Source organism: Brachyistius frenatus, unplaced genomic scaffold, assembly GCF_029030835.1.
Source record: "Brachyistius frenatus isolate BFR_SWC_R1_liver_20210118 unplaced genomic scaffold, ASM2903083v1 Contig_58, whole genome shotgun sequence".
Taxonomy (NCBI): domain Eukaryota; kingdom Metazoa; phylum Chordata; class Actinopteri; family Embiotocidae; genus Brachyistius; species Brachyistius frenatus.
Window position 1 is genome coordinate 246,585 of NW_027210657.1, and position 24,166 is coordinate 270,750.

General features: G+C 41.0%; 1 protein-coding gene across 3 annotated transcripts; it reads right to left on the reverse strand.

The window, feature by feature from the left end:
* Positions 1 to 771: 771 nt before the first annotated feature.
* bbs4 (Bardet-Biedl syndrome 4) lies at positions 772 to 23,254 on the reverse strand. Of its 3 annotated transcripts, XR_011311199.1 has the most exons (17): positions 23,195 to 23,225; positions 21,756 to 21,798; positions 17,665 to 17,744; positions 17,085 to 17,148; positions 16,704 to 16,815; positions 16,403 to 16,475; positions 15,820 to 15,873; positions 15,599 to 15,726; positions 14,739 to 14,793; positions 14,590 to 14,658; positions 14,221 to 14,373; positions 13,102 to 13,273; positions 12,780 to 12,849; positions 12,503 to 12,656; positions 12,219 to 12,420; positions 5,567 to 5,625; positions 772 to 1,847 (listed from the first exon to the last, which is right to left on the reverse strand). XR_011311199.1 is itself a non-coding variant. In XM_069705604.1 (16 exons), exons 1-16 carry the CDS (start codon positions 23,219 to 23,221, stop codon positions 5,621 to 5,623), a joined length of 1,461 nt encoding a protein of 486 aa, XP_069561705.1. In that variant the 5' UTR covers positions 23,222 to 23,225; the 3' UTR covers positions 5,060 to 5,620. The 3 variants fall into 3 exon arrangements, 2 of the variants coding, with proteins under 2 accessions (XP_069561705.1, XP_069561704.1); XM_069705604.1 differs by lacking the exon at positions 772 to 1,847 and having other exon boundaries at positions 5,060 to 5,625; XM_069705603.1 differs by lacking the exons at positions 772 to 1,847; positions 5,567 to 5,625 and adding an exon at positions 9,636 to 10,492 and having other exon boundaries at positions 23,195 to 23,254.
* Positions 23,255 to 24,166: the final 912 nt, after the last annotated feature.

Here is a 24,166-nt window from a genome sequence, read left to right on the forward strand (position 1 = left end):
TGAAAATGTAAAAATAAGGTGACATTGAAAACACAAGTCTGTGTGATTCACTGGCTCGTTCCAGCTCTTCTTACTGTTCGTGCACATATTGTACTAATTTAAAGCAGCTATGGGGAACATGTTACACCGAGCTGTGCAAGCACACTGTTTTTATCCCTCAAAGTACTTTTCCCCCCCCCCCCCCCCCCCCCCCCCCCCCCCCCCCCCCCCCCCCCCCCCCCCCCCCCCCCCCCCCCCCCCCCCCCCCCCCCCCCCCCCCCCCCCCCCCCCCCCCCCCCCCCCCCCCCCCCCCCCCCCCCCCCCCCCCCCCCCCCCCCCCCCCCCCCCCCCCCCCCCCCCCCCCCCCCCCCCCCCCCCCCCCCCCCCCCCCCCCCCCCCCCCCCCCCCCCCCCCCCCCCCCCCCCCCTTTGAAAATTATCTCTGTTACTCTGCACATAAATTCCCTTAACTGTTGTCAGCAGAACATCCACTCTCTTGCCTCTTTATTCGTATTAATTTACATGCATGTGGAGCGATGGGACATGAAACAGTGAACCTTTGTTGGGAGAGCTGATGGTGATGCTCTAATGAATGGCTCTCTCATCCCTGAGATGCAGTTTGTGACTGTGACTTGCAGCTTGTGGCTGACATATTGGGGTGACACAATGAGAAGAGGCTTGTGGAAAAGACGGGAGAGCGAAGAACCCAGATAAAGCTGCTCTGCTGTGCTGCCAGCAGGGGGTCTTTGAGTTGTCTCCAGGAACGGAGCGGAGGGCGGGGGGTGGGGGGGGGGGGGGGGGTGGTGGTGGGGGGGATTTTGGGAGGCAGAGCTCAGAGTGAACAGTATCTGTACAGAAAAACAACAACAACAGCAACAACAACCGCACTGCCTAATCAAGTGGCTTTATTGACATGCAAAGCCTCGCTTCTTCAGTTCCTCACGAAAAACCCAGTGATTAAAAGTAAAATACATTATATGCACCATTACTCCACCTAAATTACATGTTTAAACACCAACTAAGGTTTTACAACATCATATAATTAAGCATTATTAGTGTCGTCGTGAAATACGGCATGAGTCTAGTGAAGCTCGGCAGATTAATTACGTGAAACATCACCTCAAAGGCACTCTGGATATGAGGCTTGTCTCTCTCTCGCTCTCTCTCTGTTAGTTTTTTCTCCGTATGTTCTAATCCATCTATTGCTGCCCTAAATCCCAAACACTGGTTTGTGTTAAGCCAAGTGGAATTATAAAAGGGCAGCCAATCAAGGGAAAGACTATATCAAGTCGCATGACTGTGACATTTAATGTCATAATTAATGATTTCAAGGACAAAATGAACATTACATTAAATAGAACATAAGTGACGATACAAAAAAAAAGCCATTTATTGTATATTAATAATAATACAATAAATAATTAATCATATTAATCAATTAGCACCATTCTCACATCAACGAGTCAGCAGCCTTTTAGCTTAGCTTAGCCTATAGAATGAAAACGGGCCAGAGGGGGGGAGCAGGTAGCGTGTCTCTTTACAAAGAAGGTCTGCCAGCCAGCACCTACGAAATGCGTACAGACATTACTGTAGTGAAAGTGCTTTTATGCAGGACGTCCTCATTATTGTGTATGCGGTGTTGAGTTTGTAGCGGTTGGCCTGACAAACTTAAAGGAGCGGTGTGTAGGATTTAATGGCGACGTCGCAGATCGCTACCAGCCGATAACCTCCTGCTTCACCCTCCTCTTCCGAAACTCCCTCTGTGGAGCCAGTGTGTGGTTTGTCCCTTTGGGGCTACTGTAGAAACACGGCGGCGCAACATGGTGCACTCCACGGAAGAGGACCTGCTCCCTGTGTCGATATGAAAGGCTGAAATTAAGTCAACAAAATGATTATTAGTTTCAGGTAATTATACTCCAGTTAAAACACAATAATGAATATTATATTCAATTTCTGCCAATACTGTTTCTGACCAAAACACAATCTGGCAGCCCTTTTAAAACGGCAACATGTCATTTGTAAAAAAATTTTTGTACAGATTTAACAAATGGGTAAAAACATGTTTATTAAAGAGCCTTTGAGGTGCCGCTAGGCAGATTTAACTTTGGACAGAGCCAGACTGGTACCACTGGTTCTCGTCCTTATAAGCTGACAGGTCGCTTAGCTGTAGCTTCCCGGCGAGAATAGTTTTTGTTCTAAAAAACGTTCCAAGAACAGCATGCAATGTTCCAGCAATGTTTTTGTGCAGGGTGTGTTTATCTTCTTTCTTTTTTTTTTTTTTCCTGAACGTTCTTCATAAAGGTAAGATATTGGTTTTTTTGAACTGACAATGTTATGAAAAACATTTTTTTAATATAAAAACACACTATCTTGTCTCAGAACATTTTTTAAAATGTTTTGAGTAGCAAGTTTTTTTTTTTTTTTTTATGTTCCCAGAGTTTTATTATTTTAGAGAAGAATAACATGCTTTAAAAACATTACACTATGTTTTATCATTCCTGAAATGTTTTCAGAGAACGTTATCTTACCTTTAAGAAGAACAATCTGGGAACGAAGAAAACATTTCCAGCTGAAAACATTCTTGGATCATTGCCTCATTTCTAGCTCGTTCATATTAACTGTATAGAGAGTGGTATAAACCTTCTTATCTAATTCTTATCAAGAAAGTGAAAACATTTTTTCCCCGAAAATGACTCACCAGCTTCCAAAAAACAGACACATTTTTACAGACAACACACGGGGCCACAAAAGGAAAACAACCACAAAAAAAAGAAAAGAAAGGAGGCTGGAGGATGAGGAGGCTTCTGCACTCTTCGCTGCTATAACTGAACGACGACATATTCAGTATAAGTCGTATTTACAATTTGGGCTGATGGTTCCCTTTGAAGCTGAATTAACAGTAAAAAAAAAAATCAGGTCAGATCTCCAGGCTCCGCTCACACAAGTTGAACACCAACACTGAATTTCAACAGGAGAGAAATATCCTGCCACATCTGCTGTGCAGCATGCGAGTACCATATTGTTTCTGAAGTCTGAGCATCTAAACACGGAGGTCTTATTTCCCTCATTGGCTGAGTACCTTCCTGATTCTTCTTGTTTACAGCAGGATCACCAGCGCAGCAAAGAGAAGAAGACGCGCTCCTCTGGGAATTTTCTTCTTTCGCTGTTTGTTGTCCCCGATCCCAAACACGATGCATACATCCAAAGTAGGCGAAGCAGTTCAGCCCACATCGTAAACATATGTTAATGTAGGAAGTGAAAATGAACCCGAGGCCAAAACCGATACACGCTGAATTCAACGGGTTTAGACGTCGACTGATTGCAAACTTGAACTAAATCTTGGTCTCCTGCGCCGCACTAATGAGTTATGATTGCAACCTTTTATATGTCTGCTCGATGCAACAGATTTATAACCCGCTGCTGCTTTGAAGTTTCCACCCAGGCACGAAGCTTTCTTACTGTGAAACCGGACGGAGGGTTACAGCAAGCGGTCATGAATTAATAACACCGCCTCTGAGATACTGAAGAGTTTCATTTCTGGACCCTGACATGTTCAGCAGGGAGGAAAGTAGAAAGTCAGAGTAGAGGGGATAGCTCTTCTTAGTCGAGGCTGGTCTCTCAGACAAATGCTTCTACATCAAGTTAACTGTGTATTTCTACTGTGGGTGTATAAGACACTTAAAGTTTCTTTGGCCACTCGGTAACAGAAATCTAGACTGGCTTCATCCTTTTACCGCTCACAGCTTCAGTCTGTGCTGTGTTTTTTTTTTTTTGGGGGTCTTAAATCCCTGTTTCCTCAGTCACTGTGAAGGGTGGACCAATCAGAGACCAGTGTTGGTAGCTGAGTGCGCTAATGTTAAAGTCAAGCATTTGTTTCAAAATGTAATTTCAACAATGACAGCGGTGGTAGAGCTCAACGGAAGTGATACGAACCGTTTGCAGTTCGAAGCTGGAGCAAGAACAATACCAAAGATTTTATTTATTTTTTTATTTTTTTTAAGTCTGCAATGATCATTTACCAACATGGCGTTCAACTCTGCACACGTAGGATATCTGTTGTTTACAGCTTGGTGAGTTTTAATAGACAAAATACGTCATATGGTGGTCAATACCAAAGGTTTTATAAGGCAGCCTCAATATTTACAAAATGAACCAGTCGTCGCTCATTAGGATGCAACGACTGGACACAATCATCCGTGGAGCATCCCAGACCTACAGTATTCACACAGTGAATCCAGGTCTGGGAACACCGGGCACAAAAATCCACATGAAGCTGGATATGGTCACACATGAAGAAAGCTATTCAGCAGACATTAGAAATTTGAAAAATTTGCAGATCAGCATTCATCTATGACATTTTCTCTCTACTATTTTTCCCCCCTAGTTTTTGCCTCCACCAGCTCCTGTTCACGAGTTAGTTGCTAACTTTGTCTGTCGGGACATTTGGGTTACACTAGCCCCCTCTAAAGTGCTTGAAAACTAAAATATTTGTACCATGATTTGTTATATTCTTTTCGTCAAAATGGATTTTCCTTTTTTTTTTTTTTTTTTTTAATCAAAATAAGTATTGTTTAGAACCTGGTATTGAATTCAAGGTATCAGTATAAAAAAAAATATATATTTTGATGATATTCAGCCCTATTCCCAACATTTAAAAACGTTTTAAAACATCTTATTTTGACAAGGTCAGACATACTTTATGTTTGTAAGAAAGTTGCAGTATTATATTTGAATTTATCACAAGCAGGAAAACGTCACCGTAAAACATCAAGTTGACGTGCATCAATTCTAAACCGGGTTTATATCTGATAGCACATTACTCGCTTGCTGCGCTGAAGTTTCTCCAGGCTCATGAATCGCATATGAGCCCCCACGGTGAGCTGCACGCAGGCTGCATAATCACTTGGATACAAAATGGCCTCAGATTTTCATTGCTGCTGGTATTACTCTTCAAAACAAGTGTAATCTTCAAAGAACCTTGATGGGCTTCTGATTGAACTCTCAGTTTCTGCAACATTACATCAAGATGGCGATGGTGCTGCGTAAAAATGTGTAAATTGGTCTGTAAGGAATGCAAGATTTATTATAATTCCCAAAGTGTTTTTTATTAGACAGGTGCACAACATATTTTCTGAATGGGCACACTCAGCTCCAGTCATATCACGTCATAAATCCAACCCATGTACCGAGTGAAAAATGATCTCTAGATGCCATTAAAGATTCATTGCACTATCTTCTTTTAATAAATGACGGCACAAGTAACGTCTGCACATCGTGTCAGCTTTCAGAGCATGAATTCGGTACACAAAATTAAAGGCCGAGCATTCTTTTTGAGAAGGTAATAAATCAGCTTACATTCAGTCTAACAGGTCAATTTAAAGATGTCAGAAACTCTTACGTTGTTGCGCACTGCAACCTGCTCTTATTCTCCCCGGCTTATGTCAACCTTATGGTTTATTATCTGACTCTATGATCTGTAACATGATTTAGATGGATCAACATAAGGTAACCGCAGGTTTGCTGTATGTTTATTTGACACTTCTTTCAATAAACAAGCCACGTTAACTTTCTTTATACGAGCTACTTACCAAGATTTGCGTTGCCAAGCTGTTTCCCAGTATCAGACTGAATCTTAGCGGTGCTTACACTGTAAAAGAGAATAATGTGTTCTTTTAAAAGTTTGTATGTGGCAAAAACATGGACACTTCTCTCCCACAACGCAGTGCAAAAGGGGAAAAGCAGCAGCTCGCAGGTGGAAATAAATCGAAACTAATTAAACAGACGGCGGTGAAGGAGCTTCACTAACACCTAAAGAAAACAAAAACAAAGAGAATGATTAATGTTTGGAAAAGCATGAAGCTATCTCTGTTAAGTTTAATGGTACAGCTGCAGTTGAAGTTTGTATTTACACAGTGAGCACATTTTATCATTTGCAGTAAACTAAGCCATTTTCTTCTATAATAACTGAATAAAGAGGACTGTGCGAAGTTCAGGAGAAACTGGAAGGAAACGAAACGTAACAAAAGTAAATGTGGTGAAAAAGAAAAGAATGAAAGAACTGCTCTCAACCTGCCCATGCGGCTTGCGCTGATCTTGATACTTGAGACCTTGTGATTATCTGGGGAACTATTTAAAAGAGCCGGACGAGGGTCAGAGACTGCAGGAGGAGCTGCAAACAGAATTATAACGGCTTTTGATACAGTTAAAAGCTGAGGTCAAAGAACTGCCAGGTAGGAAAATGGGGTGAAGGTTAACAGCGCAGCTTATCTGAGATCCAGACAGCTTGAATCCTCAAATATCAAACAACCACACACCGCTGTACTTCAAATAAGAAACACCACGGGGACCGAGGAAATAATATATTTCTTTGTCTGAGTAAGGCCTCTTTCAGCTCTGTACTCCATTGAAACAAACAAAAACACAGCCTGCCAGTTGTGAGCATTCAGGCAAACCGGTCAGTCAACAGCTGCAGGTAACAACCACAATATAAAAGTTATTAAAAAAATTTAAAAAAAAAAAGAAACACTAGATGGGAATTCAGCAATAGAAAAGCAAGAACACTCTTATTTTGCAGCCACAACCTTCACGATGAAAATACTGGATTTATTCGGGCCTATTAATAAAAGTTACATCCTCAACAGTATGCAAAAATCTGAAGAAAACAACCAAACAATGAAAACAAAAAAGCGCAACCTACAGTTCCCCGGAGCCAGAGAAGTTTATATGAAACTTCCACCAGGAGCTGAGATGCTTCCAGAGGCAATTTGAATTGTAGGAAGATGAGAAATGGAAAAGCAATCTTCCACAGCTGCACTGAAATATAACTGCAGCAGGAGCGGTAACTTACAGGCCATCAGTTGGCTTGTAAAAGTTACGACCACGGGCAGTTCGGGCATGCACAGTTTAACAAGCACCTAATGAAAAAACTGCAGTCTCTTGGCAATAATGGCAGCGAATGTAGATGCTGTTTCTCCATCATAAACCGGGAACAAAAATTTAACGCCTACAGATCAATGGCCGCTGCTGTGTGCATCTTCTGGGTCCAATGACGGTCCGGTCAGATTTCAATCAGTAACGTGCGAGGCGTCATCGAGCAGGACAGGGAGATTTTTTTTTTTTTATCTGAAAATGAAGATAGTTTATGTTGGATATCGGATAAACAGACTCACTGAAACGGAGAACATGGGCAGCAAGGATTAAAACATGAAGGCATTTGTAGCTTCTTCAATTATGCGAGATGTAGTATTTAAATCTATGAACTTGAACCCGAAACCATATATGCACACAAAAAAAAACAACTTAATTTCTACGTTTTTGCTTTGAAATTACTTCACTTTTTATATTCCATTGAGCTTCATTTGACTCTGAAACGATTACTCTTATGCAGAAGGGAATTCTGGGAGTCTGAAATTGTGGGGTTTAGTTTAGGAGATAAATGGTGCCAATAAATTAATTGTTCTGTTCAATCTTTGCCGTTCCACATGGGAAATTTAACTCGGTAGCAAAAAAAAAAAACAAAAAAAACCCCCCAAAAAACCAGACACATAAAAAAATGACACATTCATTTGTCCTATGCAGCAGTTTGATCATTAGAATGTAAGATGTTGCTCTCTGGAGAGTCTTTCTTCCTCTTACAGGTTCATCGGATAAAATACTGTGACCTTGAAGAAACCCAGAGCAAATCGTACATATTTTAGTACCAAAGCGAGCCACACGCTGCCAATACGGGTTCTTCTGAAGGCCGAGCAGTCTCATTGTTTAGGGCTGAAGGGTCTGAAAAGACACCACCTCTGGTGAAGGAGAAGACTACTTTGTACAGCGAAAAATCGAGTGCTTCATTTCATCACAGTGACGCATGTGACACTTTCTTTAAGAGTTTTCGGGTTTATACTTGTGAACAAAACAGATTTGAATTCAACGACAACATAAAAAGCCGGGTTTTTAAAACCGCAGCACTGACTTCAGACACAGTCCCCCCCCCACACACACACACACGTCATGGCTGCACCACAACTACACAGTGCAAGGGAGCGAGATGGACGTGTTGACCCGACATCCACAGCGTCTGTCCTGAGACAGAGCAAAACATGAATATTTACACTCACCCATGAGCAATAAAAGAAAAGAAAAAAAAAACTTTCACAAAGAAAATCAAAATACTAAAACATTAACAACACAAGGACAGCTCAGGATTTCTGTCAAAGCCCTGTCCTCCAGAAAGAAATGCACACCGGATGATAGAAGCAGCTGTGAGTTTGATATATTAATAAACAGGATGACGACATTATGTTATAATGATCAAACAAAGAAGGCTCATATGAAGCCCTTCAAGCCTGCTTTTATAATGGGATGACTCCGTATTCAAACTTCTTAAACACATTTATGTCCGAACTGGAGAAAATATAGTAAAGAAATTCAAACACCAAATCACAACATTACACTTAACAAAGTAAAGTTCTTACGACAGAACTTTACAACATTATAGAAAGGAGCAATTCAACAATTCCCACTTGAGCTGAACAGCTCGGAGGAGAAAAACTCCCCTTTAACAGGAAGACGTTTACACAGCAACGTGACCGGTGTTTAATCCACAATGATTTTAGACAGTGACTCCAGCAGGCAATTTTTAGGATTTCAGAATTTGAAACAAAACTGCAGAGAAAAATTATTTTACATTTCTGTCCTGGAACTCGCCCACCTTTGTGAACCTTTTTAGAGGTGTGGGCCTGTGAACTAAAACCTTCGTAAGTAAACTATAATCATCATGTAAATGAGATTAAAAAAAAAAAAAATGCTTGGATTTTGTTTTTGCACTCACGCCTTCCTCCTAAAATTACTGTTTAATGAGTAGAGTCGAGTTTTGAAACATCACCAGAGAGCAGAAAGGTGATTTGGGAATTTAGAGGCTGGTTGTTGGTGGAATAATACTGAAGTAAATATTCATCATGCTGAGATATCAAGCTTCAGAGTAAAGATGCAGACACAATTTTGACTTTTTTTAAAGTTCATTTTCTTTCTCATTCTTTACTTTTTTTAGTTATTAATCTACAAACTACCAAAAACAAACAAACAACGGTTGAATATTTAAACATATTCCTTTGTATCTACACTTTGTCAGGCGGACATATTTCGTAAACGTGTTGGTTAATGTGTATAAATTTCCCCATGCATAGTGTAATTTATACACATGAATAATTTCAGTTTGTTTGTGACCAGAACAGCTTATTCTTTATTCATAACTTCTTTTTTTTTTCCTCCCCCTTTCAACTCTTAAAAGTTAAGAGGACGTTAACTATGACTGAGAAAATATTTGAGTACCTCGATTATCTCACATGAATGGAAAACCACATGTAACCAATACGATGACATCATTATATCATTATCATTATAAAACAGATACTCCACTGTGAAGGTTTCGTAGAGGAGTACCCGTTTCCAAATTCACACGGACAACGTTCATGTACTATTTTTTCGATAAGTAGCATTTCTTGTTCAGATCACGGATTGTGTGTTTGATGATGATCAGACTTTCAAGGCTCTTAAACAACACTGTCCCCTGTTGGTCGAGTCAGCTGCTCTAACGGACCTCAACGTCAAGACAGCACAGCGTGAAAAAAAAAACCCCACGGCCTTCACAAAAGAAGCAGGACGGCTACGTTATTTAAAGTCTTTTATTTAATATTAAATACATTACTCTCTATAAACGTAACATTTATCCACATATAAAAGCATGTTTATCTATTTACACTCAAGTCCTATCACACAAACGAGCCCGCGTCCTGGAACTATTCGAAGACAAACTCTTCCTGCACTCAGGTTTTCAGCAGTGATTGTCGCAGCAGTTCCTTCACATGTACTGGATTGTGCAGGAATGTCGATACCAGGAAAAGTCTTCATGTCACCTTATTGCTCTGCTCACGAAGATATTAACACGTACGACTTTACAAATGCATATATGACCGTTTTTTTGTTTGTTTGTTGTTGTTGTCGTTGAATGGAGACGTTGTTACGCTGCGACACCTACTGGAGTTGGTTTGGACGTGACACAACTACAGATCTGTACAAGGACCACTTCGTTACCTCCAGAGTTTTGGTTTCAAGTGATCGATGGACATTCGGTGTTTCTGAGGTAAATGGTACGACAAAAAGTGACCTCGACAAAAAGTGACCTCGCCCTTTTTTTAATTTTTTTTTTAGTGTAATGTAAATATTTGTGTCGGCCCGTGAACCTAAACCAGAAGCCTGTAACTGAAGGCTTCACTTCTAACTACGATGAGCTAGAAAAACACAAACACAGGCGTTTGGTTGCCGTTAAAGAAACGCGATTTGCCTCGATAACGCGAGAGATCCAAAGTCAAAGAGGTGAATTCACTCCTCCATCTTAGATTTCCTCTTGGAGGTTCTGGCTTTGGGTTCGTCTGCGTCTGCAGGTTGTGGGGAGCCCGGAGGGTCACTGGGTGGGCTGGGGGCTTTGTCCGCGTCGAGCTCCGGCTCAGAGGGGCCTTTGGAAACTCCTGGAAACAACCACAGAGGTGATTCCTGATGATCTGCACAAATGGAACTTGGTGGGGTTCGTGTTGGCATCGCTTCTATTAATCAAGAGCTGTAAGATGTGATGGGCTCTATGCGTTGACATGTCTACTCGTGCATCTATCTGGCAGTCTGGAACCTGATTCGTCCCCTTTCAGCCCTTTCAGCTCCTTCAGCTCCTTCTCCCCTCCCTCTGTCACCTCAGCTCGACTCTCGTCACTTGTTTTTGGTTTTCCATACTCCTTGGACAGTTCCAGCTATCTGCAATCTCAAGCCTCCACAGGTCACACTTCACCTTTGTTCGACTTTAACTGTGCAGATGTGCACTGACAGATCCAAACAGAGCCAATACAAACACGGGTTCACTGTGTTCAGTCATATTTCTACTACAAACTGCAGCTTCATGAGGGTTATGGAAAATATGTCCTTGTTACATGTGATTTTGTTGAACTCTAATATGACCGTACCTTCAGAAAAGTTCAACGCTGCACAGAACTCAATTTGTTTTTAAATGAAAATAAACTTCTCTTGAGACGTCAGACCTGGCGAAAATGTCAACATCACAGATATCCGGGTTCACATTTTTAAGTTGAGACATCCCACTGACGGCCAATCTAATTAAGTCATTTTAAATGGTGCCATTTTATCACCTTAATACATTGGTGAATTATTAAAGAGTAGCAGCTGGATGATATAACAGGACATTTATGACATTTGCAACAACAAAATTTGCTCTGTGACTAAACTCTTCTTGGCTTTATATTAGCTCCTTCTATAACACACACGGGGAGATGTAGAAGAGGACAATCCCTGTATATAAACAGATGTACTTTCTTTATAGCACTCATCTCTGGCAAATAGTTCTGAAGCCACGCTGCACTCAGACAGTTTGAGAGATATCTTCACAAACCCGAGCCAAGTTTCAGGGGTAAAGTTTTTCCTTCGACAGGAATCAGGAATTTTAATTTTAATATTTACAATCTAGAATTAAACATTCAAAGCAATTGGTTTGTTGCGTGTCAGAAAGCAGATCGACTGTCACAGTTGCGTAATTATGTAAAATGTCATTGTCCTGGTAAAGATAAGTGGGTTAAAAAAACAACAACAACAACAACAGGCTCTCGTGAAGAAAAGCCCTCCTGTCCGCCGCTTACCTTCGAGAGCCACGACGATCACTTCACAGTAGCCATGAATTCAGTAGTTCACCTGTGTGTCATTTTTCCACAATACTGATTCTCTTTTGTTGCCAAGAATATACAGAATATACTGTGTATATACACATCCACACACACACAAACACACACACACACACAAAGAGAGTCATCGAGCAGAGGTTAGCTTCTTTTTTCACACATCCCATTTTGCCCGAGCCCATATATTCAATCTGCTACAGCGGTGCAGGCAAGAGTCTGTGACTACACAGGGAAGAGATATTTTTATGCTCCCACTTTAAATGAAAAATTGGGTTTTAGTTTAATGGAGAGAGTAGGAGGCTGCGAAATTTGTCATCACCAGTGTAACACCCGCACTTCTTAGGGGACTATTCCCCCCCCCCCCCCCTCGTTCCGAGTTTGGGCTCGGAACAAACGTAGGAGAGACATTCGGCCTGGCTTGGTTTTTCAGTCCCCCCCCCCATTCCCCACACACACGTGTCACCTTCCCCCACCATCAAAACAGAAGCTTTACGTCAACCCTGCTGGTAGTTTGTACCTGTTGGTAGCTGCATGTTCTTGTAGCTTGCAGCCGAAGACATGGCCTGACCCAGGGCTTGGTTGGTGCCGAGGGGAGTACCGGGGTTTTTGCTGGATGACGCCGAGTTCGGTTTGGATGTGGGGTCCTTACCCGGTTTCGTCCACACCAGACTCTCCGTCACCTGCAGGGCCGCTCCCATCTTCTGAGCCATGTCCATCAGCTGGCAGCGATGAAAAGGTTAGGAGCGGATAATGACACGAAACCACAAGAGACACCGTCGACGACATCATCTACTACACTACCTCAGTATCAAACTCAAGGCTGCTGCTGCTGCTGCTGCTGTCTCGAAGGAGGTTGACTTTCCCCTCCATCTCCTGGTATTGATCCAGAGCTCCCTTCTTGTCGCCATGGTTATAGAGGAAGATTGCAAAGTTCAGATTAACCAGGGGGTTGGATCTGGAGGAAATTGATCAGCAAGGAAGTAAGGAGGAAAAAAAAAATAAAAAAAAATCAATGATCTGATACAGATTCAAATTCAGATCGATAAAACATTAACAGTAGAATGTGAGACAGGCTCACTTGTCCAGAGTCGAAGCTTGCTCATACGCTCTGGTGGCATTTTCGACATCCTCCAGGTTGGTAAGAGCCACTGTAAAATCATGAACGTGTGACAGGGGTCATGATCAAATACAAGAGCTGTCGAACGAGGTATTTAAATTATGAATGCACCTGCAAATATTCTCACCATGCTAAAACAGAATCCCCCAAGATAAAAAAAAAACATGAATAGGAACTTCTTTACAGACACATTTCCAGTCAAATTAAACAGCTATCGCTCTCTATACCACCACATATGTCCTCTTTAACGGCAGAATTGAATCACGAATAATCTCCTCAGTACCCGCCAGCAACATGTAGAGATCCCCCATTCGTGGGTTCAGATTGATGGCCGCGCTGAGGAAGTGAAAGGCAGAGGCGTACTGCTGCATGGTCAGGTGGACCAGACCCAGGTTGTACAACACTTTCCAGTCAAAAGGAGACAAGTAGTGGGCTCGCTTCAGGCAGCTGATGGCCTGTGGGGGGAATGAAGTGGAGAGAGAGAGGAGTTTGTCAGTACTGGCAGGTGAGAATATTAATAATAAATGAACAAGAACTGTATAAGAAACAACAGATTCTGTACAAAGGTGGATTTATAATACTTCAGGGTGATATCGACCGAAGCAAGTAGTAATATAGACTGTATATTTGTTTATTATTACGCGTGTATTCTGACTCTCCGATTGATCGGTTAGTTTGGTACCTCTGGTGTAACCTAAGTCGAATGTCAAATCCCAGACTTTCAATGACTAAAAAGCTGAAATTCAATGACCTTTAGCGAACAGAAAAACAGGCCAGAATTATTTTGATTCCCCTCCATTTGCGAGCTCACGGGCGTTTTCAGAACAAAACTTTAAACTTCTTAAACCTATTGCACAACAATGATCACGCACTACGAGACCTATGCACGCTAATAACCACACAGACCCTTGTGTAAAAAAAAAACTTGCAACTCACAAACATTTCTTTTAATGGAACGGTAAGAAGCCAGCATGCTTCTCTCTTCCATATCTGATAGGTCTATAGTAGTTTTACAAACTTTGAATTTTTTTTTTGTGTTTTTTTTTTAACTTTTCTGGCAACTAAAATTTAAACGTGCAAAACAAATTCCCTGATATTCATAACTTGGCCCAAGAAATGATAAAATCTCCTGACTTTCCCTGTTTGTTTGTTTGTTTTATTTCCTTATATTCTATGAACATCCCTGACCCATTGGAACCCTGTGACACTGTTCCTAAGATATATTAGACACTTTATAGTTTACACAAAAACTGGCTTACAATACTGCATTATAACGTTTCTGAGCTGTGTTTGCGATAAAGATTAAAGTCCCAATCACGCTGAGCAGCGCTGATCTATGCGCTCTATTTCTACACTTTCCTCAACCATATTAAAAAAAAAAAAAAAAAATAGCATTGCTCACCGCTACGTATTTCTTCTTGCCAAAGAAGCACATGCCAATGTTGTTCCAGAGAGGGGGGCTCTCCGGCACGGCACATGCTGCCACTCTGTACTTGTTCATGGCCACATCAAAGTCACCGTGGGTCTGCATCATGCTGCCCGCAGCCAGGATGGCCTGGGAATAAAAACCAGTGATTAAAGAGATATTAGAGGGAGATGTAACCTTTGGAAGGGCGCATGATGAAAGTCGGACTGTAACATCAGACAGAGAAATGACCTTCTTTTCGGACTGAAATTCCTTAAAAGGAATCTCGTGCAACGTCCTCAGGTAGTTTAGTAGCAAACTAAGTTCATGCCCGAGTTGCCGTGTTTGTTTTAAGTGCCCGCATACCTTGTAATTGTTGGGGTCAAAGGTGAGGGCATTCCCAAGATGCTCGAATGCTTTTTGGTATTTGCCAAGCTGAAAAAAACAGAACACTGTTATCCCTCTAATCTCGTAGTCCTCGTCACTTGTGTGCACATAAAAAAAGTTCTCCGTACCTGCAGAAACAGCAGGCCGAGAGTCGTCAGGAGTTCAGTGTTCTCCGGAGAGTATCTGAACACACAGTGAGACGAGTTGAATGAAAAATGTCACTTTATCTATGCCTGCAATTACATTTAATGTCTGCACTTATTCTTGAGCAAACATAGTTTATATGCAGGGAATCTGCTGATTCTTCAATCAGGCTTTGATACAGCATAATTGTGGAGTATTATTAATTATGACCTGTGGCTCAAAGAAAAATGGTAGAGAAGTTGCAGATCGGCATTAAAATAACACTCACAGTGGTACGTCTCATTAAAAGCAACATCAGTATTGGGGCATTTGATTAATTCATTTACCCCCCAACAGGAGGTGGCCCGTAATGAGCTCTAGCGTAGACACTGATGTAATTTCCTTATTTACGCCACAGCCGAATGTTTAAATATTAAACCTGTGAAGAGAATTGGAAATGAACGGAATTTATAGTGAACTTAAAAAGGACCCCGGGATTAAAAACGTGGCAAAGAGGGAGCTTTCATTTAGATGGAAGGACGACCGCTTAATGAAACGAACGCCACAGAGCGAAAATCAGCAGATGAATCGAGAAGGAGCAACTTAAAAGAAACCAACCACTTCTGAAACTGTATCTTTAACAGCAGAACGACATCGCAAAGAAACCGCTGCGCTGACTTTGTCTTGGTAAACAATTCCTCAACTTGAAATGTAATATTTAATGTCTAGATTATTTAAAACTATAAAGTAGTAGAGAGTCCATAACACCTTAAATGATTGGTTATTTGAATGTTAACCACACAGATTCCTCTTTTGATGTCTCCTCAGTGCTCGTTAACATTGTCCACATTCAAACTGTACTTACTCCACTGCTGTCTTATACACTTCAATGGCCTTGTCAGGTTCTCCGGCCAGCAGGTGAACCTGCCCGAGCATCAAGAAACTCTTGTCGTGCTTATTTATCTGCAGCGCCATGTTTAGATGCTCCTCAGCCTGACGAGAGACAGAAGATCGGGACGATCAAGGACCCCGGGAGTCACGACGATTTGTACCGGTGTGTAATGTCGGTAAATTCAGCGCACTCACATTCTTGAAGTCTTTGATGAAGAAATAGCACACCCCCAGATTATGACTGATCTCCTGCGGTGAGAAAATGTCACATTTTACATGGATCGCTGTCGCATGCTAATTGAACAGGCAGAGCTAAATTTAATTTCCAAATAGAAAAAAAAAAAAAAAAAAAAAGTTATTCAAGACAACAGTTCTGTGGAGTCTACAGTATCACTGAAAGTAGCATTAAAGAGAAGAGTTTGAACTTCTAAACTTTCTATCAGTGTGAATGATTAATGGTCCTGCCTGACCAGTTTAACACAGCCTTCATGGGCTCCATAGTAAAAACAAATAAAATAAAAAAATAAACAAAAACCCGGTTCAGTTTGGAAGAGCAGCCAGGAAGTTGTTTTTAATAAATCATTGCAGGAGTGAGAAAGAGGTTCAGCCGGGCTGTTTGCTATTCTAAATGTGGGGAGACTTTGTTGAGAGCACTTCATACTGTGTTTTTTTTTTTTTTTTTAGAGAGAAAGACACCGGGGCTACCAAATACACACTTTCCCTGAGAAGGTTTAGGGCAAAGCAGAAACTCAGGACTGAACAGTTTGTTTTCTTTTACCCAGTCTTTCTTGTTGATCCTCGCAGCTTCATGATAGAATTCAATAGCTGCTTTGTGCTTTCCCAGAAGAAATCTATGGAAAGAGTAAACAACAATAATTAAACCGTTTTAATCACTGCATGCTGAAAAAAAAACACTCAAATATTCAGGGGGGTGGGGGGGTGTATTAATTATTCCGTATATTATCAGTCGTAAAAGCTTTGGCCTGAACTGACCTGCAGTTTATTATTATCATCACAGTACATTTCTCTCTACCGCTGCCTTGTTAGCTAATGGAGAAGGGTTGACGCAGCAGACTCACAGAGATCGGGCCACTTGCTTGAGATTGTCGGTGCTGCTGGGATTTAGGATGGCACAGCTCTGAAACAGCTCCAGGGACTGTTGGATCTTACCCTCAAGACGTAAGATTAGTGCTGCGGCAAGAAATAAAGGCGCACACAAAAAAGAAAAGGATCATCATCTACTGAGGAGGTAAAAAAAAAAAAAAACAACAACCCAAAAACCCCACATTGAAAATCAAAGGCACAGCAGGGGGTCCGAAGAGCAGATTTTGGGAAACTAAGTGATGTAGTGGGGGAGCTCGGGTGTCGACGATCACGGTGGTTTCGTTTGATGTAGCTGTTAATTAACATCACACGCATTAAATCCATGAGAGCGGTGGCTGAGTAAAATGACAGCTCACCTTGAACATATATGGCATATTCACACATGCCATTAGTCTCCTGCAGTTGTTCTTTGATGATCACCTACGAGGACACAGAACAGAAGGCGGATGGGATTTTTTTTTTTTTTTTTTTCAAACATGTGGAAAACTGCTCAAATTAATGGCTGTTATACTTTTTTTTTTTTTTTTTTTTTACAATACAGACACGGCCGGACGTGATTGTGTTTCTAAACAAGCTGCCGGCCCAACCAGGACCGAGATATGCACAGATATACGGGAGTGCTACACCCTGTTCTGAGGAGTGGATCTCATTATCGGCGTACATAAATGAGATCTTTCGGAGAGAAAGTGAAAAGGCGCGCTCCGGTAGTACATCTTACGAGTGCAGTCATCTATTCAGGGGTTATATTAGCATTATCATGCGGGGATACGTCGGTTAATGCAGTGAATAAGGCCATTATAAAGTACACGTACATGCACTCATTATCTTCACTGTGTTCAGAGTGGGTGTTTCAGTTAATCAGATCAACAGTGAACACGGACACAGGTCAATGACAGACTAAACCACAGGGACAATGGAGGGATGAAGGTACTTTACCTTACAGATATCGTAGTCTTTGCGGATATAGTGTTGGTGGATTAGCCAGTTTCTCCTCTCCACAATAGGAAGCTCCGGACCTGAGTGGAAGGAAAAAAAAAACAACAACGTTAATTTAAATGAAAATGCTATGATTTGAAGAGGGAAAAAAATAATAAAAAAAAAGGGGGGAAACTTTTAAGCTCATTATGCTTTACTGTTCGGCTGACAGCTGAATGATTAATCCCGAAAGTGCCCTCCTTTCACAGACACTAGTAAGTCTCTGATCTGACAGTTAACACAGAGGTAACACTGCAACCGAAATCTACAGGCTAAATTTGCGTCAATTCACCCGGCACACCAGATCTCAGCACATTTTTCACTAAGGAACAGATGGCTCAGACGATTAATGGTTCAGTGAGGAGGATTTAGGGGGAAGAAATGGAATATAATGTACACATCTATGTTTTCGTTAGTGAATCCACCACTTAGCCATATCATTAAAACACTGACTGGTGAAGTATAATAAATCATCCCTTCGTATGGATTATAATGTTCAGTTTATTCACCTAGAAAAGTGTTGATTTATTTTAATGGTCATTTTGGAGACTGTAATTTGTGGTGATATTGAACTGAGATTATACTGAGAAATGATCCTCGTATTTTGTCAACCCAATTCATTTAAATAGGGGGTACAAATAATGAAGAACACCTCCCTACTGTCACCTAAAGTGCTTTGCAAGGACAGAATATATACAAAATTCAAGATTAAATTTAACATTACACATTTTTCAAAATGTAAAAAGATAACTACTAGTATACTCGTAAAAACAACTGCAGTTCAACAGCACCACAAACTGGAGTCTCCAAAATGACCATAAAAATAAATCACCAACTCTTAATCACACTCAATATCAACTGACTATTATAATCTTAATGAAGGGCGTTAGGCTGCAGTATTATACTTCATCTTGTAGTATCATACTTTATGCTTTACCCGTTAGTGGTTTTAATGATATGGCTGATCGATGTAATCACCTGAAACTATAAATCCTCGTGATTTTCTGACCATAAAATGAGCCCGTGACGTTCCGCCACCGTCTCTACAGTAGCCCAGAAGGGACAAAGCAAACACTGGCTCTAGAGACGACCTCTCACGTTTTTTTTCCTGGTCCACGCTTGGTAAAGAGGGCTTGAAGTGACGGGGATTCACTTGGTTCCAATCTGCAACAGCGCCACTAGATGCCACTAAATCCTACACACACTGCTCCTTTAAGAAGTATGTCTAATGGGACTATTTTTAATGCATGCAGTCTTTTTTAATTTGACAGCTGAATAAATAATCCTGAAAGCACCCTCCCTCTGCAGTCACCAGAAAGTCTTTGATCTGACAGTTAACATAGATGTTAACACTTCAACTGAAAACCCTGGGCTAAACTCTGATCAATTCACCAGCCATGCTGTAAATGTCACCTTGTAAGCAAGTTTGTCGTTACAAACGCTGCTGCTTTTTTTTTTTCTCCCCCCCCCTTCTGTCTCCCTTTGAAAATGTCTTGGCAAGTTGAGATATTCTTCCCGTTGCCAGGGCAACAATGTCTCTCACAAGCCAGGTGCTTGTGACAGAACAGAGAGGGTATAGAGACAGACTCAAAGAGGGAGACTTGGAGGAATAAGCAGCACAATGCAAAGCCAGCTTTAGAAAAGGGTTTCGGTAACCTCAAGAACCAAACTACAACGCTCCAAGTCTTCTTCCCAGTTGAGTACAACATCTCATTTCGCAAGGACGCAAACGTAATTCCAATTTAAGCGAGTTTGATTCTGGTAATCCTGTTATCTAGCACGTGCTACCTTCCTCTCAGGATAAAAATAGGATTCAAGGCAACGTGAAATAAAGTGCCGGGCTTTGAGTCTGTCGCTGACATTGGGGGGGGGGGGGGATATCATTAATGAACTGCCTGTGTAAAAACATACAGTGTGAATTACACCAAAGCTCCCTCCTGTTTTTATCTGTCAGCACTTCAAGCAGCACTCTGCTGATTTGCCACGAGAACCGGAGCTTATTCCAGACACTTCACAGAAATCCTCTCCATCGCCGAGCGTAAAACTGCTTCACACGTTTGCCTCGTCAAGATTCGGAATGGTCCTATTTGCGGCGACCTAATCCGCTTTCTTCCTGCTGAGACAGCAAATAATATTCTTGTCTCTGGGTTTCAGCTGTGGTCCTGTGGCGCTCCAGTGTCCACGCACATAAAGCAGGGCAGATTTGGAGAGGAGAGAGATGGGATACATGTGTGACACACATTCCTACGACTACTGTACGAATGTAGGGTAAGAAAGGAGCCGAGAAGAAGAGCGCAGCATGACGTCTCCTAAATATAGTCCTTTGAAAAACTTCATCCCAAACAGAGGAATTTTCTCATTGTTATATTTGATCTGGCTAAAGCTAAGACAGCTTTGCCTTCCATGTGTTTCAACCATCTGTTAAAAGGGGATAAGAGCGGAGGAGAGGCATGCTGAGATCAAAAGACACATGGGGAGAACGTAATGAAAAATATGATGAAAATTATTTTGGAAGTTTTAACACCGAAAAAAAAAAAAAACCTTCAAAAACCCCGTCATCTCCCCCCCGAGTCATTTAGTCTCATATTGAGCGTCTGACGCTCGTTTTTCTCAGGAATGTACCAGAAATGAGTGTCGGTGCCTTGAACAAGACAGAATCGGACAGTTTCTTCACGAACATCCAAAAAAATTAAAAGATGGCATACTGGAAACAGATGAAAGGAACAGATGAAACAGTTTGTTTTTGTTGTTTAAAAGAAACTCATTTCAGGTCCTTCTAGTGGACATGCTCATATTGTTGCGACACCTTCTGAGTGTTAACCACGAAGAATGCGGGAGCTGCATTGCTCAAAATCTAGTAAAAGGCCATAATGTACTTGTTGTGCGTAACATAATTAACCTGTGTGCATTAAACAACCTTAATTACATTTCATGATGGTAATTACAGAATGACTATGACTTCAGCAGCTTATAGACACAATTAAACCAGTGTACGCCTTTTTATTTGATTAGTTTAAACTAACAAGATGGTTCAATTCTTGCTTGGATTTAGATCTATGATTATCCAATTATAGCTTGTATTCTATGCTCGATACGTTAACTGTTTCATACCTTGACACACTTTATACTCAGACTACATGTTATGTGACTATTTTTAAATATAGTGCATGTGTGAGCCATAATGATGGCACAATTCCCTGTAGATGAAGCTATGAAGTGCATACATATGACTGCCACTTTATTTTTAACTTTAAGCACTCCGTTGTTACATGTCATATTTTATCTTTATACTTTTTGGCTTTTATTATACATCATATTCTATCGAATTCAAAACATGGGGGTTGTTTTATTTATTTTTTTATAATTTTGACATATTGTGTCACAAGAAAAGTTAAAGGATTCAATGTTGCTGTAATCTGATTTATTTAAAGAGCTTTCACTATTTCCCTTGAATATATATTTCACTTCCGTTACATTAAGCAATTAAAAATCTTTATTTTTATTACTCATTACTCAATCATCTTAACTCCCATTAACAGGTCTTCATTTGATTTGTCTCCTACAATTACACTAACTGCTCTCCTATATGAGCTTGCATGCCATGTGAAGGATCACTGCGGGGAATTACAACATCATACCATAGCATGTACTTAATTGCTTCCACAAGGCGTGCACGCTCAGCAGAACTGGCGATAATTACAAACACTATAAACAAAAAGAAGAAAGAAAAAAAAGAAGAAGAAGCTTAATCTACGGGCGTTAGCTTTAACTGGTTAATGGGACATTAGGCTGCAATTATGATGACAAAATGTCCTCAATTATCAACAAAACATTTTTCACAGACGTGGGTGGAACATGGCTGACCAGCATACTGAATGACCAGTGTCTTCCTTTTAGAGCCGATAAACAGAAGAGCGAGGGTGACCTCTGCAGGCGGATTTGTTACGAACTCTTTTAGTGTCATTCACCAACACAGGCGGTTAATGACGAAACAATGAATTGTGTTGTGTGAATATTATTTTGGAGAATAACTTGCAGCTGTATTACCGTACCTTTGGGTGCGCGGCGCTTCTTGGCCTCGGTAGGAAGTGGGAGCTGAAATATATGAAACATGACACAACAGATAACATGTCAAAACATAAAGCAGTCATACATTACAGGGCAAAATATAAAGACACCAAATGTGGCACCCCAAAAAGGACTGGCTGGGACACGGCTTAAAAAATAAATAAATAGAGAAAACAAATTAATACTGTCTCTATTAAATAATATAGTCCTGTGAATGCACTGCTATTGCATATTATGTGTCCTGCTCAATGACTGGAACTGATTCTAACTGTTTATGGCCGTTTTGTAGTAGTTTCCTACCAAACCACAGTCACACACCACAAATATATGCTGTGGGAAACACTCATTTCTTAAATATTCAAAGTGAAGCTGCCTCCTAAATTCATTCACGCAGGACATCTGGACCAGAATCCATTTAGAAATAACTTATTAGTATGTATGACCCCAGACTTGTTATAGTACAACCACTTATTAACTCATTCAAGAGTCCGGTGAGCTGTCGATGCAAAAATAAATTTAAAAAAAAAACAGTACAAATGTAGAGTGAGCAATACATGAAATGTGAACATTTAATTTTAATTACATTTGTGAGTAAATAAGTTCCCAAATATGTTGTTTAACAAACTCTCTTGTATCAGTGTGCTTTGCTTAAATCAATTCAAAGTTTAAATAATGCGGTTACAGATGAATAAATATTAGGATGTTAAACTTTCTAACAACTTATATATTTTTTCAATGAGCTATGAGCAGATGTCCTCCAGTGTGTGGACTCTACAACCCGGATGTCCTTGCATTAAAAGGACATCAGCTGGTTAACAGTGGGACGCTACCTCGTTTGCGCATGCGCAATCCCTTTAGCTTCACCTATTTATTTTCCCCATATTTCTCTTCACTTGTGGATCACGGCGACTGTAATCACTTTGGTAGAGCCGTTTATCAATAGTCTCTATAACTCCTGACACCTTAAACACCAGATGTTACGGCTGTAAGATAATAAAAAAATTAATTAAAAAAAAGGGATTTGGGGAGGTAAAGCGTGGGCTAACGGTGGCTAACCGATACACATATTGCCCCTGTAAAGCAACACGTCTGTTGTTGTTGTCATCTTCACTGTACCTACAGCTGTTAGCGCTCAGGTTGTTGTTGTTGTTTTTTTTAGTTTGCTGTCGGATGGGTGAGATTTAAGACTCGCGAGTTACAATGAGCTGTAGCTTTTAGTCAACTTAGCCAAACAGCTAACTAACGTTCAAATAAGCGTCACACAAAGGCTCCCGCTCCCGACAGGTGTTAATAGTTTACCCACGAAGAGTGGACATTATCACTTCATTCCGTGGCATGTTTACGTTTAATGACGGGAAGGGGGGTGGGAAGGAGGGAGGAGGAGGGGGGGAAAAAGGAGGACCAGTTTTGGCTTGGCACTCACCACCGTGTCTTTCTCCTCGTCCGCCATCTTGGGATGATCAACACTAGAAGCTGTTGCCATGGATACACCAGTGGCACGCAGCCGGTTGTGTTTGCGTGTCTGCCGCTTCCTGCAACCTCCACTAATCATCTGGTGACATCAAGGTTTTTTTTTTATTTTTTATAGACTATAGGTTACGCAACAACATATCTGACAACATACGATAAAAAAATAAAATAATAAAAAAAAAAAATTATAAACATGGTTCTGCTGGAGTGGCGCGAGGGTTTGTTTACAGAGAGGACTATGAGAATGCACCACCACGTGACGTCTTCCAGTTTTTCCTCCACTATAGAGACCAGAAATAAATTGAGTCCAGTTATGCAAACACTTGGCAAAAAAAAGAGTAGCAGCATTCTGTTATGAACTTGCTCTGAATCATCCCTCTGAGGCTTTACGTCTCCAATCAGTAGAAAGAAAGAAAAAAAAAGAAGAACTTTTTCGTAGAGTCTGTTTCCTGCAGCATACACTGAATGCCGTTAACATCAAGACATGCTGCAGAGTTTAATCCAGGTCACACCCACTGCAACGCCATCTGGATTGACAACTCGAACAAAGCTTTGTTTGACAAAGTCAACTTTGGAATGACTCCCCGTGGCATCAATTTTGCACAACCTGCTGCACCACGTACATCTCGTGCATTTCAGGACGCACGGAATCAACCTTTACATGCGACTTCATACTGATACTTTGGAGTCCGGTTTGTACTTCTATACAGAAAATGAGCATAGACACAACAGAAACTTTTGTCTTGAGGTGAAACATAATTCAGAATGAGAAAAACCTTGTGATGAAATCATACTCAAAATTTGCAGACTTAAAAAAAAAAAAAAACAGCTTGCATGGGCGACTGGATGACCTGAGGTTGCATACCACATGGGCTCAGCCAGGGCTCAGCCTTTACAGCACGTCATTCCCTGGCTCTCCCCCACA